General features: G+C 38.5%; 1 protein-coding gene across 6 annotated transcripts in view; it reads right to left on the bottom strand.

The window, feature by feature from the left end:
• LOC117432398 (DENN domain-containing protein 5A) overlaps positions 1-16,314 on the bottom strand; it is a 44,365-nt gene continuing 28,051 nt past the window's right edge. For 2 of the 6 annotated variants that reach the window (XM_034054279.3, XM_034054280.3), the window contains 17 exons: positions 15,912-16,146; positions 15,103-15,192; positions 13,823-13,973; positions 12,861-12,954; positions 11,143-11,274; positions 10,680-10,832; positions 10,479-10,566; positions 9,953-10,037; positions 7,859-7,987; positions 6,959-7,080; positions 6,555-6,700; positions 6,165-6,283; positions 5,498-5,679; positions 5,169-5,251; positions 4,706-4,829; positions 3,997-4,165; positions 1-2,484 (listed from right to left, as the gene is read on the bottom strand). In XM_034054279.3, coding sequence (XP_033910170.1) covers positions 2,301-2,484; positions 3,997-4,165; positions 4,706-4,829; positions 5,169-5,251; positions 5,498-5,679; positions 6,165-6,283; positions 6,555-6,700; positions 6,959-7,080; positions 7,859-7,987; positions 9,953-10,037; positions 10,479-10,566; positions 10,680-10,832; positions 11,143-11,274; positions 12,861-12,954; positions 13,823-13,973; positions 15,103-15,192; positions 15,912-16,146 — 2,286 coding nt within the window. In that variant the 3' untranslated portion in view covers positions 1-2,300. Of the gene's footprint in view, positions 2,485-3,996; positions 4,166-4,705; positions 4,830-5,168; positions 5,252-5,497; positions 5,680-6,164; positions 6,284-6,554; positions 6,701-6,958; positions 7,081-7,858; positions 7,988-9,952; positions 10,038-10,478; positions 10,567-10,679; positions 10,833-11,142; positions 11,275-12,860; positions 12,955-13,822; positions 13,974-15,102; positions 15,193-15,911; positions 16,147-16,314 lie in introns of those variants that run through there. The other 4 variants (XM_034054281.3, XM_034054282.3, XM_059001767.1 and 1 more) reach the window with 3 other exon arrangements.

The raw sequence follows: 16,314 nt of genomic DNA on the forward strand, positions 1-16,314 counted from the left end.
AAATGTTTACAATTTATTTATAGACAGTTTAAAGTACATGTGTTTCTACTGAAGACCATCTCTATAGCACAGAGCTACAGTTCATTAATAATATTGATAGAACCCACAGGAGTTAAAAGATAAAAAATATCTCCTTCTATAAAACCACCCCCCAGGTAACATTGTGAGCTGCAATCTACAGCACCTACTGGAGCAAGTTCAGCATGTAAAAATATACAATACAGTTTTACATACAGACATGTTTTTTTTTTTTTTTTTTTTTTAATTGTATTACATTTTATACACTGTACACATTAAACCACATCATATATTACACTACAGAACATAGCTTCATTAGACGAAAGAAACATTAACAAATAATCGAAAAATAACGATAAGAAATGCTCCAATCGACTTATCATTTAAGCTGGTACAATATCTGCCATTTGAAGGCAGACAGAATAGCAGCATTATCCAAGCATTTATTTCTAACAAAAAAAAACAAAAAAACAAGTTTGTCTTTAAACTGTATTGCATAGCACAGACAGTGACAATCCTATAGGGGGCATTCTTTTGATGGAGTTTTCCTTCAGCACCTGGGCAGTGTATGTAATGTAGATATTCACATAGGGATCTATTCTGACTTGGTTTACCCGCTGGAATAAGGGTTTACATGCCCATGAATGGTAAATGCAATACCATATATGGGCCTGTAAACCCTTCTTCCAGCGCATAAATAGTACAGAAACCAAGTGAGAATAGGGCCCATATTGAATACATAGCTTAATTTGCCAGGGCTTCATATCCCAGCATTTAAAGTACTAGCATGGGCAGCAAAAGGCTCAGGTCTCTTTATAAATGTGTTGACAAACACAGTCACAGAGGTTGCCTTCTGCTCTAACTCAAATATTTACAGTACATAAATTATTTAAGTACATTTTTTTAAGAATATAAACACTTTTTGAAGGCAAACATCTATTCATCATTTTATATTACGTAACTCCATGAGTGTGGTCTGCAAAATGGCAACAAGCAGCAATCAGATTTAAGGCCTAGACCTAAAATAGTGGGAAAGTCGGTGAAATACGTCATAATTCAAAAGTTCAGAAACATGGAATACAAACTAGTAAACTGGACGAGCTTGAGAACTTAGAAGTGAACAGAAACTCACCAAAAAAAACTCATTCTAAAGAAGCTGAACCAAATCTTTTGAATGTGTATTGTGTATGAATCAGAAAACAGTCATTTCAGAAGGAAAATGAATGGGTTAGGTATCTGTACAGTAAACACATTACAAAAATAACAGTGTACTTTTACACCGTGGGGTTCCCAAATCAAAGAAATTGTTTTTCCTTATTAAATTATACGAGCCAAACTGTGACAAAAGTGAAGAAAACACTTTTACAAGGATTTATTTCAATCTAGGTTTTTTAAAAAAAAAAAATGATTTAGTCTTCGCCAATGGTTTTTACCAGTTTTTTTTCTCCCCAATTTGGAATATCCAAGTATTATTTTTATCCCGGTTCACTGCTGCAACCCCCTGGCGACTCGGGAAACGGAGCCTGAAACATGTGTCCTCCGAAACGTGTTCCTGCGAGTCTGTCATTTTTTCGCACTGCGGATCCACAGCGAAGCCACCAGACCTATAGGCGCCCTATCAGCCACAGGGGTCGCTGGTGCACGGTGAACTGTGGATTGCCCTGCCTACCTAAGCCCTCCCTACCTGGGCGGCGCTTTAAATAAAACATGCAAGCTTAATAAGATACGTCGGGTACTGAAATTATTTTGAAAACTCATTAGATCCGTGCATTTATATTGGAAGGTATATAAAACTATTTTTCAGTTCATATTTGTATAAATTAAAAATCCTATCCCCTCATCATTAGTACTTATAAAGTATACTTCTAACTGATTTGCTTAGAGCTCCCCATTCTGACTGTGACTGTTAACTTGGATCGTAAAGTTTCAACATTAGTGCAACTGGTCAAACATATTAAAATAATACTGTTCTTTTTTAAAATATATTAACATTGCATTTTAACACAGCTGTTATGGTCAATTCACAAAAACAAAAGCTACTGGTAAACATAAAAGAGTGCGTAAGGGGTTAAAATATAAAGCTTATAACAGCATGGCATGTTTCACGACAAACATTACACATTTTAAAAAGCTCATTGCACTTTATATATGACAAAAAATACCGTAGCTTTAAAAAAAAAGTCCTTTGTTGAAGTCTTTCTTGCATGACAAAAAACGTAATTCTATTTGAAGGATTCCCCATTGTTCCCATTGGTTGTGGTGCCTGGTGTAGCCACGCCCCCCTAGATACATATGCCTTTGACCAGAGAAGACTCCAAAGTGATGTTAAACTCCTGCAGTGTCTGTAGCACCCTGATAAGGGAGTTCACAAGAGTGTGGTCTTTTATCAGAGCCATGTCCTCATACATCTGTGCAGTGATTGGGCAGTCAGTGAGAAGTGCAATCCAGTGGTGCAACAGGTGATCCCTGAGGAAGAGACAAGTAATTAACAACTGTGGGGGGGGGGAGATAAGGGATGTAAGAAACACACATATCTCCTGGCAAGAATATTAATTAAATAAAACATTGAAGCGGTGTTGGAAAATGTGATGAAAAGTAGGGATAACGTGTAACAAAGGTCAATGTAAAGTTTCATCTGAACATAAAGCACTCACGAGGCCAGAACTCATGCAAAAGCATTAATCTACATTCTGGTAATCAATTCAAGAACTCAGTTTCTAAATAATGCTTTCATCACATAAGTGGGTTCTAAAGATATACAGCATGTACTCACACACACACACATGTAACTACAAGCACCCCCACTATATCTTTGTCACTAGTGGCTATCTATCCCGTGCAGGGTATAAGAAGCATTCAAAGCTATTTCTGCAAGACTGTGATTGTTTTGTCTTGCTCTGAAAGTTCTTGAAAGCACATTCTGCTGCAGAAACTTCAAAGGCACCCGTTTATAGCTCATATATAAAAGGCATGTTAATGAAATGATTTTTGAAGTGGCAGGTGTGCTTTGTAGGTCTTATCGACAGTCATAATAAATGAATAATAACCACTGTCGTATTCTTTCCAGCCTCCAAGAGGCCCCATTCATGACATGTCCAAGCATGTGAATAAAAGGCAGCAGAGCTTACAACAAAGACAAGACGACTGCACGAATACCTGTTGACTAGCAAACCATGATATAGGTAGGTGCTGAAATGTGTTTATGGAATCCTTGCTACAAAACAAACAACGGCTTTCGGGAATAACAGGAAGTCACATGTTGTATCAGTTATAAAAGAGGAAGCGACTTCACAATGATTAAATACTGATAAGTGATACACACAGCTGGTCAATCTTCAGCTGCACTACTAGTTAATTATTCTTTTTTTAAACAGATCTGATTTCAGAGCTGAAAAACAACAGTCCTCTGTGCCTGGGTGTTGCTGATAGGTGGTGGATCTGAAAACAGGACAATTATCATTCATGAACTGTTACTATATGCATGTATTTCACTCCATGCACATCTCTATGGTGCATATTTCGACAATATCCCTAGAAGGATGCAAAAAATGATTTGCAGATTTATTAAATCTCAAAAATGTGACCCACGCTGGGAGTCAGCAAAACCCCATTGACGTGCTTGTATCAGAAAACAGCCAAACACAATTATAAAGGACATACCAAACCCAACAACCAGAACTGTGCCTGTGGCATTGTGCCTGTTTTCCTCTTATGGAGCACAGGAATTGCAGCTAAAAGACAAAGGCACCTAGCTAGTTTAAGTAATTTTCTTTCCAATAAATTTATAAACCTATGTCCTAAACAACTTATTTTATCTTTATAATGAATACATTATTGGAGTAGTGGTCTATTCAAATGATCTAAACCTGGGCTGATCACTCAAGAGTGCATTTTTGTCTTTACAATATTAGAGTGGGTCCTCTTTGTATTACTTACATCCACTGAATTGCCCTCATTCTGGGTGACTGATTGACTCACCTGGCTCCTAGGCACACCAACAGCTGAAACTTGCCATCCTTCCCAATGCTCCTTGGGGTTCTGTTAATGGCACCCATGAATCGACAGAAGTTTCTTGCTCTCGTCTGCCAGTTCTCATCTTGGTTAATTTCCTGCTGATCAAGACTCTCAAAATATACCTGTGCTTTTTCTGTAAAAAAAATTAAATCGAAAAGTCAAAAATTCAATAAACTCATATGGCCATTTTTTCTGAAACTTAGAAGCACTACATGATGGGAAATGAGATTCTAGGGCTACCACCATGGATGATGGAGGGTGCATTAGCTGCATGTTGCCTGAAATCGATTTTCAAGGTGTGCTATCCAAAGCATAATCAACAAGTACAGAGAAACATCATCTGTAATTGACAAACCCAGGGCTGGAAGACCCAAAAAGCTGTCTAACAAGGATGAGCAATACTTGAAGATAATGTCCTTACCACACCTTGAAAATCGAGTGATGCAAGCTATTTCACTCAATGTTTTTCCTTCTTTATGCAAGTCAAGGTTGTTATAATAGTAGAAAACGCTAGTGGAGGCTTTGAGTAAATTGTTGATGCTCATAATGCATTAGAGTAGAACAATGCAACATGTCTAAGACTTTTGCACAGCAGTGCACATATTTGTGACTTTCTTACCCACATGCACTTTATTATTTATTTTTGTATTGGATGACTGCATGAATCATTTACCTAATAAATCCCAAATAAAGACGTTTTTGAAGAGCCGTGGAGACTTGAACCCATGCTGGAACACCTGCTCCAAGGCTGAGACCAGACCACACTCCCCACACAGAAGCAGTGTTAGGCTGCCCCTCTGTGAGAAATAAAACACATGTGTACACAGGAGAATATACAGCATGTTCAGTTCCATCAAAAGATCCAGAAGGAAAAATGCCATGATTGTGACATTGGTTATTAAACAACATATTATACTATCTGAAATCAACTAGCTAATGTACAAATTAACTGAGAGTTGCTTATTTTCTGAAAGAGTGTACAGATATTCTGATATAAAGGTATTCCCTTCAACATGTTTTAAGTCCAGAACGTGAAGGTAATGTGTTGAATCTCACTTTGCTATGGTAGCAAATCTCTAATTCATTTGGTTTACGAGAGTGATGTGTTGCTGCTTCACTAGGTTTGTGTAACTCACCTCTTTCTCAGGTTTATGGAAATGCTTGACAATCCCATTGATCGCTTCACCCACACACTCCTGGATCTGCCCTGTATTTAACTCTGCAACAGGAGAGAACCATCCTTAAAACAGTGTGCTTAGTTGTTATTCAGTTAATAGTGCTAATTCCCAATGCCAGAAAGTTGTCTTGTGTATTATGGCTTATGAGTTCATGAGAAGACTAGTGGAATGTACAACTGTGGCATGTGAGTTCACACAAACAAAAATGCATGAGATTACCTCATCACTGCAAATATGTCTTGATTTACATGCAGTGTTCGACTGAGATGCTGTGCATTTCTGCTTACTTGGTTTGCTGTTTGGTGATATAGTAACGAATCTCCGGATCATGCTGGGGGACTGCTGCATGGGTGGTGTCCGGCACAGCCGCTCATCATTCTCACTGCTGGGGGTTACAAGCTCTCCCACCAGGATTCTCTCCAGACTTCCATCATCCACTCCCTTCCCAAGCCACCTCCCACACGGAAACCTGAAAACACACGAGGAGATGTCAGAGCCACATTCTCCCTGTGGAGCCCCAGACAAGATCTACAACTTAGCGTGACCAGAATTCAAGCCAGCAAACTCTCAATTTCATGACCTATAAACACAGTAGTGTGCTTATGATAAAGGACCCGTTATCATTATGTGTTTATTTAGCAGACGCCTTTATTCAAGGCGACTTACAGAGACTAGGGTGTGTGAACTATGCATCAGCTGCAGTCACTTACAACTACGTCTTACCCGAAAGACGGAGCACAAGGAGGTTAAGTGACTTGCTCAGGGTCAAACAATGAGTCAATGGCTGAGCCGGGATTTGAACCGGGGACCTCCGGTTACAAACCCTTTTCTTTAACCACTGGCCCACACCGTCTCCGTTATCGTGCTACATTTGAAGTTATGTTATAAAATAGTGTAATCACGTTTTTATTATTTTGTATTAAAACTACTGTACCATCACAAAGCAATACTCACTTGTATGCGTGTCCAGTTATTTCATTTCTGACCATGACCCATTCTACCAGCCACTTAGCATAGATCCCTGAGTTATCATGTCCAATCTGTATTGTTGTCAGTTTCCCAAGGTTTTGGCACTAAAAAAAAAAAAAGCATTTAATAAAAGACGACATTACACGGAGTACAAAAATATTGTAATTAATGATATGCAGTTTCATATTGTGTTTTATATTGATGTAGCTGTAAATTCACATAAAAAACTGAATTTGCTCTACAATCATTTAAATGCAGTCATTCCTGATCTGAACTGAGACAAAAAAAACAATTCATGGCATCAGATTTTGCACAATTCTCACTAAAGCTCAGTTCTGTGACAGATATCAATAAAGCATTGTGCCTCAAACTAACCTCAAAGGTCATCTCCAGGTTGTTTTTGGGGATCTGCAGGACTCCCGTCTCAGACAGCTCTCCGGAGATACAGATCCAGGGGTTGGCTGTAAACATGGAGCCTCCCAGCTTCTTGCTGGGAATAATTAGCACATGGTATGGGATCACTGTGGAGTAAAGGGAGCATGGTTAGCAGAATTCTTTCAAGTATTTAATTGAAAATAACACACCATGTTAATCTTTGTTTCATTTTCCATGCAACCTTGATAACACTTTGGGCCCACTTCTATTAACGTTTAAAGGCATTTTAGGAAAATATAAATTCAATATGCAATAATTACTTTTTTTTAATTTTGATTATCATTAATGACGAATCAAAACGGATATTTCATGAATTTGCTCAGTTGCTGGTTGAGATCACTCACAGACTGTTGTGAAGACGTTGGTGAAACAGAAGTAGTCCACTGCGTTGAACGAGAGGAGGTGGTACAGGAATTGCTCTTTCTCATCATCACACCGCAGGAAGGCATAGCGTTTGTACAGTTTCCTGAAACAAGAGCAACGCAAAGAAGTGTAAAGAAACACAACATTCTGCAGCAGCAAACCTGCTCTAATACAAAATACAGGCTATGCAGGAATATTACAGAGGGAAGTTTTGGATATTTGCTTTTGTAGGTTTGTGGTGCCAGCTAACAGGTTACTTGCACAAGTAATGATAGTTGACAAGAAGTGTCTCTCTGCTCTCGTCTTTTGAAGCCAAAAAAATATTTTGTATCGTTTGTAGCTTTTCACTCAAAAATTGCAATGCCAGAGCATGTACTGCTAAGAATGTGGAGTCTGAGATACAGGAGTCTCTAAACAATTCCACATCATTACAGCCACTGATGGTACATATCTCCATTCCATTTACCAAATGCAGTAATTAAAGTGAATGGCAGTCACATGGTTTTAATGTGTGTTGATCTCGCATTATTTCGATAGAGTGGATAAGGCATTAGTATAAAAAGAAGTCAATGGGCTAGACTACTCCAAATTGCTATTAGCACCCAATAAAAAGTCACTAAACGAGAAAATAACAAGTTATACATTTAATTTGGATGTTGTAGGTAATCAGTGGGTTAATAAAGGCACTGTGGTATGAGTATAAAAAGAGAGGTGTCTTCAGTCTCCAGTCCTGCCAACCTTTATTAAACTATGACTATGCATCACAAAAGAAATAATAATAATAATAATAATAATAATAATAATAATAATAATAATAATAATAATAATAATAATAATAATAATAAAGGGCCCTTAGGCCAGGACCGTCCCAAGTTCCTCACTTTGTCAGCTCGTGGTCAGAGAGGAGCTGTTTGAGGTGTCTGGACAGCAGCTTCTTCTCCATGGAGAGCCGGACCCAGGCCCTGGCCTTGCCAACGTCAGTTTTGATCTCACTGATATTCTGGACGTGCCTGGGAGGGAAAATATTCAGACAGTAAGGTAATCCATCACTCCACTTAATACAATAGCATCCCAGTTCTGTCATCTCTAGCTGGGCTCGGGGAATTCTGCCAAGCGGGTGGGGGGCATTCATCCTGAAATCTAGGTCACTGAAAGAGGACACCAGGCACAGCAGCGCTGTGGGAGCCTCTGAACAGGTGTGACAAGGGCACCTCTCTCTCACCACCGTTATCTAAACCAATCTGTGGAAATGTACATCTTATTAATAAAAAGAGGCTAAGAGATCAGTTTAACAAGACAGGCAGAGGGTTTTCTATTAGCTCCTCCCTAACACTTTATATTTAGAGGCTCCCCCTTATAACGCTACAGTTACAAGACCATGCTACTTGTGTTTCACCTTATAACAAGTTTAAAAGTGCTACTGGGTTGGCATTTTACATCCTATACTTACACTGTCATATCTGTATTAGTAAGTGAAATAATCCATTCATTATTATTATTATTTATTTTAAACATTGTTGCGATAGCAATAACATTTCACATCTCACATACTGAAACAAACAGTGACCGTAAAGTGTGTAAAAAAAAAGCAGAACAGTAGAGACAAAGCACTTTAACCTAAGCAAATTCCATTTTAAAGTGCTCTTATTTGTATATCTCTCAGCACAGGATGATCGTGACTATACTGTGAATAAGCAGGAGGTCAAGCAGGTGCTCTAGTGCAGCTGAATCCTTGCTGAGACAGGCACTTACAGGCATTGATTATAAATCCTGCAGGGCTCGTGTTAATGAGGCTGGAAATAACGCAGTCACGTGAGGTTTTTTAATCCTATATGTCAATTCAAACATCCACCCTGCTGATTCTCAATGCCGTTCATAATTGTTTTCTTATTTTTGTGCTGTAATTATTTTGTATTTGTTCTATTCTAGTTACCAAAATTTCTTAGCCATTCTAAACCTTAACGATATATACAGTAGGGGTAGAATTTACTCCAAAATGTCATTTTCACCAAAGAGAAAAACACCCTTTAATATTAAGAAACTAGCAACACACAACTTAGCAATACCCAAGAGGCCTTTAATTCTTCAGTATGTTATTTTTCACAGAGACAATCATTTAGGTAACAAGCAAAATCTAACGGCAAGAGATTTAAAGTATGAGTAAAATGAACTAGCTCACCACAGAGTCCAGCAGCATCTGCAAAGTGACTGTATTAATATTGATGAAGAACATGTAAATGTTTATCCTAAAGGGAAGTTCAAATATGATTTCCTTTGTTGTTGTTGGGTTTTTTTTTGCCTCAGCCTCGGGGACCTATTTCGGTAGAAGGGGCATTTTCTTTGTATTATTGTAGCAGCACTGTTAGGAGATTTATGACTCAAGCCACCACCTGTATTTACTGCTCTACAAATTGGTTATAAACATTCTTTTAACACTGACCACAAGATGGCAGTATACAACTAGCCTGTAACAGTTCCTCCAGCAGCAGAATAATGGGTTTAATAATTCTATAGATCCCCTGGAGGTCTCTGACACTGTTTGTGTCAATAGCTGGTAACTTCAAAGAACCAAATATTCATTTTAAATCTGCATTTCTTTCCACCGCCCATACTACTGTACTTATGGACTGTGAGAATTTTTTCAGTGGTAATTATTCTGTCTAATTCAGCTTAAATTACATTCTTAAAAGGGTTAGGCTATATAAATGATAGGAGGGTGTTATTAGGTTATTAAGGCTTAACAATACATGTTGAAAGTTTGTGTTTACATGTTTTAAGTAAATAAGAAAATGGTGGTTGCGGATTCCAATTTAGAAAGTTGGTGTGAACACAAATAAAAGAGCAAGCTGGTAACCAGACGGAGTACCTTCTGGAATCAAGCAGCTGCACGCTTTAAAATCAGCTGGGAATATTAAAGAACACTCAGGAGCATCCTTTCAAAACCTCCAGTCAGGAGAGATCGAACCCCCACTCACCTCATATCCTTTATGAGCGAGACCTTGAGTGGTGGCATTGCAAGCCCAGTGTCGGATTTCCTCCTCTCAGGGTCATGGATGAGGCCTAAAGGACACAATGAAACTTTGTGTTGAACGTTACCCAGGCGGCGCAGGGAGGCCGACTCCAATGTGTTTGGTGTGAGATTCACTGGTCTCTCCTCTCCACATGTCCAGCTGGTACCTATTTAACTATTTAATGCAAATGCTCATACCCTCTGTGTATTTCAATAGAAAACACATTCATGAATAATTCGCTTTTTTCTTGCTAGTGTAGGTGTTCAAAGAAAGAACTATATAAGGCTGTGCCGTGCTTGATCCTTTTAAGTGATACATGAATGCATATCAATATAATGTGTAGCAATGAAAGGAGATTGCAGGGTTGTGCTTTATTTTAATGACCACTTTTTGATTTATTAATTATTAACAACTAGCTTATGGTCAGCTTATATGCACTTACCTATTTACAATGGTTAATTTATAAAAGACAAAAAGCATCCATCCATACCTGAGGTACTCAAGCCCAATGAAGTGGCTTCTTTTTTCTCTTTGCTTTCTTGATAATGCAACATGTGGGACCACAAGGCAGATTTACCCTAGGAGATACAAAGAAATGAACACTTTTATGAAAAAAAATATATATAAAAATCAGCCGAAATCTAGCACACCATGAAAAGATTTTACAAAAGACAATGTGTTTGATTCTTACCTGTTTGACCTGCAGCCCATGGCTCCATATCCTCTCCAGCAGATCACACAGGCTGGCTATGAGTGTGTTCTCCTCCACCCCTGTGATATTGACCTCCCCATGCCCCAGCTCCACCGCCTCTCGACCCATTTTCTCAACCAGCATCCGCTTTGTCTGCGAGAGAGAAGAGCTGTCTGAAAACACTGCATTGCAGCTCATCCATCGAGGTTTTGGTCAGCTCACTCTTTCCTGTTTTGAGAACCTTGCTATTGGAATTCATTAACAGATTCTTGTGTTGCGTGTCTTGGAAACACCCTTATAAAAAGCTACATTCTACAGCAAATTCCACATGGTCTCCATAGCATCATGCTGGGGGCAGTGTAATGCTAATTCATCTAAACCCCACTGTATAAAGGCCACATTTACCAACTAGACACAAAGGACTCGTCCCAGTACACGCAGCACAGTTCGAGAGATTAAATACCTTGTTTCTGCATTCCTTCAGCAACCCCTCCACAAACTTCCAGTTGGTCTGAGCAATCACAGAAGGGGAGAGGTTGGACAGCTTTGGCTGGCGAATTGTAGTTCCCAGGTTTCTTGCTTCTTGAATGTACTTCTGCAATTACAGTTCACAATCTGAGTATTACAGATTTACGTAAAGGACACAGAGAAAGTAGTGTAGGATTGACATTTTGAAACCAAAAAAATACCATTCAAGAATCGAATGCATGTCAACCGTAATGTGTATATCTTTAATATAGGAACATGTGATACCTTATCAACATAACTATACATATTTAAGATTCACTGGCATTCCGTTAGCTCTGTGTCCTTTAAAAACACACATCTCATTTTGTTTAATAGGCAAAAAGAAGAAATGTGCTAGTGAGAGGGTTGCAGTTGGACTACAGGTACTATGTTAGAAGGACAATCGCTTTATGCAGTGATTTAAATATGCCATGTTACAAAGTATTAAACATGTTATTTGATTTCCCTTCTTGGAATATTTAGAGTAGATTAGAATACAAGAGACTGTCAGTGTTTGAATGCCTTGTCATTTATCCTGCGAACAAGACATCTCTCTAGTGGTAACACTCCCTGTACAAATTAACAAGCGACATCAATTTAATGAGCTCAGGTTTCAGTGGTTCACACTATGGGTGATGTGTGTTGCCTTTCCAATACTAAATGAGAGCACAACCCCTGCTGTCTTTAAATCAACAGAGGCTCCACAGGAACGGATTGAGGGCATCTCAGGTAAGCAGCAGCCATGATGATACATCTGAGCTGCAGTAATATCTATTTCCATTTCACCCTTTCAGCACCAAATAACAATACAGTCATAACACCAACGGAATACCCAAGACCAGTGTGCAGGTCTTCTGTGTGGAGTGGAGGTCTTTCCTGGAGACTGCTATAGTATTATAAGTTAAATAGTGGTGTGCACTGTGAAAAGCAATGTTGATAACAATAATCTAAAAAAAAATATCATCTTAAATTTTAATACATTTAACTTTTCTCTGGTGCAGTGCTACAGCATCAATATTTAATGCCCTTTTCCAAGGCATTAAATCCACTCAGTACAAAGAGCCACACGCAATACAAGAGCATGCACTTTTGACCTTGACCGGACAACAGTGCATGTTCTTCCCCGGGACGTACCAGCTCAAACTGTGACACAGATTTGACTGACAGCCTGAGAGGATGCTTATGCCAGCCTCATTCTAAATGCAACAGCAACGGCGGCTCTGAGATGAGACAATCCTCATGCTGAGGTTTTAAGGAGAAATGAGAAAAAAAGAGAGCCAATGTAATGGAAAAGAAAAAAAGCATAAGACAGCACATGCAAAGACTGTGTAAGTGCAAGAAGAAGCATAAAGCAAGCAAGCACGCCAACAAGCAAAATAACTGACAGGGCTGTTCAAATTGAAAGTAGAAGCAAAGGACAAAAGAAACAAGCTGTTTTTGTAAGTGGTGGGTTCAGGATTTAGTGTTGAAATGCGGCATTCATTTTACTGTCATACAGGGGATTTCAAAACTACTGGTCCATAGAATATTTTAAGTGGATAGAAGAAATGTAAAATAGGAGTGTATAAACCAGCTAGCAGTGACCGACACAGTGAACAGAGCCTCTCTAATCTGTACAGAATGCTGACAAGATGTTGGATTAGGTGCTGCGTTAGCAGCCGCTGCTGTGCCTACCTCTCTCTGATCATTGTCCAGGTACAGGTGTTCAGCATGCTGCTTCTGTCTGTCCTTCCTCCTCCACTGTGCAGGAGCGCTCCTCTTTGCCCATCTAACACGCATAAGAGAAATATGTCCTTGCATTATTATACTGCAGGAGCACACAGAAGCAAGAATGTTGCAAACACCAAAACCAAAACAGCAGCGCTGTTTTAAGTACAGTATAAACCATACAACAGACATTTGGTTTGCATTTTAATCACCTGATGTGTTGTTATGAAACGATGTGCCCTTCGTACTAAACATTCAAGGAATGTTTTGTTAAGTACTGTTTTTTAGAGCCAATTTGTTTAATTAAACTGTTATACAGCAGGTTAGAAGTACAGTATATTCTCTTTATACTAAAATAATATTAATAAAATCATTGGGCCACAGTCTGAAAAAAGACAAATAAAAAAGTGGCTGCAATTCAATGCACTGCAAACCTCGATAGCCTCAATAGATAACTGTATTACAAACAGGATGTCTATTGTCCGATAAGCAAGCTGTGTCTTTTTATCTATACAAGGGCTGGAGCACTGAATATCTCTCTTAAAGGCAATGCTTTGTTTTATTAATTATTATCTATTAAAGTTTTGGTTCCACTTATTGCATTTACAGTCAATCTGCTGAAGTGTGGGACAGGAAGGGAATGGGGGAAGGGATTCAAACACAGCTCTATCGTGGGATCTAGACAAAAAAAAAAAAAGGATACAAAATAAATGAAAACAAATGCCTTGTAAGGTCACTGTGGCTAATAATATAAACATGAATATCCATATAAAGTTTTCTTGGAGACCGCTTTGCATTCCATTAATCCTCTAAAATGCCATCAGTGACATTACAGAACACATCTGCACTCTTCTCAGTAATTAAGTCACGGGTTCCCATTCCACTTTCAGGATTAAAAGATTTCTTTCTTGCAGATCTCTCTGACTTACTTGTTGCTGGTCGGTCCTGCAGACAGTACATCGGACTGCAGTTTGGGGAAGAATCCATGTTCATATCTCCCCTGCCCAATCTTCATGTCCAGGAGATGTGGATGCAGTGCAGTGTGATCAATCTTTGCCAGCCTCATTTCTATGGCTTTTTCTGTTAAGCAAATAACACAATAACTTGTAGTCACAAACTGAGTCGTCACTAATTCGCAACCAGAAAATTATATTTTCTTCAAAATGTTTCACACCCATGCAGGACAATTCACCCTGTTAGTAATTCTTAAAAAAAAAAAAAAAAAGATGCATTTCCTCTCATAAGAGTACAAAAAATAAAGTACTCTTAAGTATGTAAGAGTATTTCATTTAAACCTGGAGAACGACTGATCTATTCAAAATTGCTTATACAATATTTTTGTCCAGTGATGTTAAAAAATATGACTACATTATTAATACGAATGGATTCAATCGAAAAATAATACAGTGTCTGTAGTATAAATGTGTTATTGTATGCTAACATAAGTTTTTTGGTGGGGCTTGTTTTTGCAGGGGCATGTTTGGAAGCTTGATTGAAATGCAGAACAGAGAATTAACACAGGCCACAAAATGTTCTGATTTAAAGTCTGAAGCTCCCTCATGAAGAGGAAATGCATCTTTAAGGAATGGACAGTTAGTAATCTGCATGCCTGCAGTGCATTCTTATGCTTGACTCCCTGGGGATAAACTGTCCATCTGCACCATTTAAAGCATTGATATACTGCGTGTACAGTATGTGTTCTCTGCTGGGACTTTCAATTATCGGGTTGAAACGTTGCTCTGTGCTGCCTCTGTATGTATGCCATCAAATTATCTGGAAAATCTGAAATGATTACATCTAATCATCCAGACAGCATGATGATCCCAGTAAGCAAAATCAACACTACAGTCCTCTATTCATTTATAATGCAATTAAGGGTTTCTCACAGATTAATATTATGGGAAACTTGCTCTAACATCTTGTTCCTTTCTTTGATTATACCCACTAAAGGTTAAGACTATAGGTGGCATGGAAACCAATGGGAAGAACAGTAATAAATAGAATGGACTAAGTATTTTAATAATTTTTGTACTCTCTGTTAACTTGCAGTCCAGGTGAATTCAGACAGTCTTCACTTACAGTTGATCATTTAAATCCTCAACATGGGAACCACTACTTTGAAATCTGTTGATAAAATGCACGGCAGCTTAGCACAAATAAAAACCACCACCCAGGTATATAAGAAAATTAAAATAAAATATATAATTACTAAGGTGAGCCTTATAGTTCTCCAATCCAATAGGATGGGGTACGGGGGCTATCAGATCAATATTCTCAAACCTCTTTTTAAGAAGCACATCTGAAAACAGCAATGGGATACAATGGTGAATCACTCACAAAACAGCAACATTTCTTTTGAAATACATGTACAAGGGCTTCTCATAACAGAATACAGTATCCTTGGGGTTATTTAGGGCTTGCATGTAGCCTGCATATTCTCTTCAGAATCAGACCAAGGTGTCTAATTTGATTAACCCTCTGTGGTACACACAGTCTCAATATATGCAACTGAAAAATGTTTAAATTGTGAATTTGTATTAATTTAGGTTTGGGCAACAATACAACTTGATAATGTATTGTGTTTTGAAACATAAACTGCATGTACACAATTACAAAAAATAAAGAGAAAAGGCAGTAAAAATACATTATTATTATGATATATATTTTTTTAAATGATCAATTTTGTCGGAAACAAGCAACTCATTTGGGCTAGAAACTTATTTCTATTCAAATGTAACAAATAAAACAATGAATATCAGTTTATTTACTGTGGTGTTGATTCCAACATACAGTACATCGTTCAGTTGCCTTTTACTTCCTATTCTCAGAATCATGCATACAAGTACAGAAAATAGCTGTCCATGCTTCACAAAAAGGCACCACTGGAAATATAGGACATACACAGTGGCAAACAGTGCTTCCCCGAATTTTCTGCAATCAAATAAGAAGTAAAAAACACTCAAACAGGCAATGCAAAGGCCTTCAAAAGCATTTCCAGCATTCCAAAGACCTCTTTACCGGATTCGTCTATCGCTGTGCACTTCTGGTACATTGAGGTCCGCAGCGTTGGGGTCCTGACGTTCAGCATGCGGATCTTATCCACCCTCGAGTCAAAGACCCTCATGATGGGGTCCTTATCCTCGTCATCGTGGCCCATGATTTTCATGTCGACAAAGGAAGCAAACATCTGTGTCTCGAGGAACCTGGAGAGGAAAGGCAGGTACGGCTCAGGCTGATCAGACAGGAAGGAGGCCTAGGGGAGGAAGCAAGGTTACAGGTCAAGGACAGAGGGGAGCATGGGCAGAGTCATCCACAGCATTTTCAAAGCACAACTTTCAAATCAGAACTTACAAAATGAAATAAAAAGTATCAATTACCTCAAGTAGACACACCAACACCAGCCCTGATATTACAAATAATT

This window comes from Acipenser ruthenus, chromosome 27 (assembly GCF_902713425.1).
Source record: "Acipenser ruthenus chromosome 27, fAciRut3.2 maternal haplotype, whole genome shotgun sequence".
NCBI lineage: Eukaryota > Metazoa > Chordata > Actinopteri > Acipenseriformes > Acipenseridae > Acipenser > Acipenser ruthenus.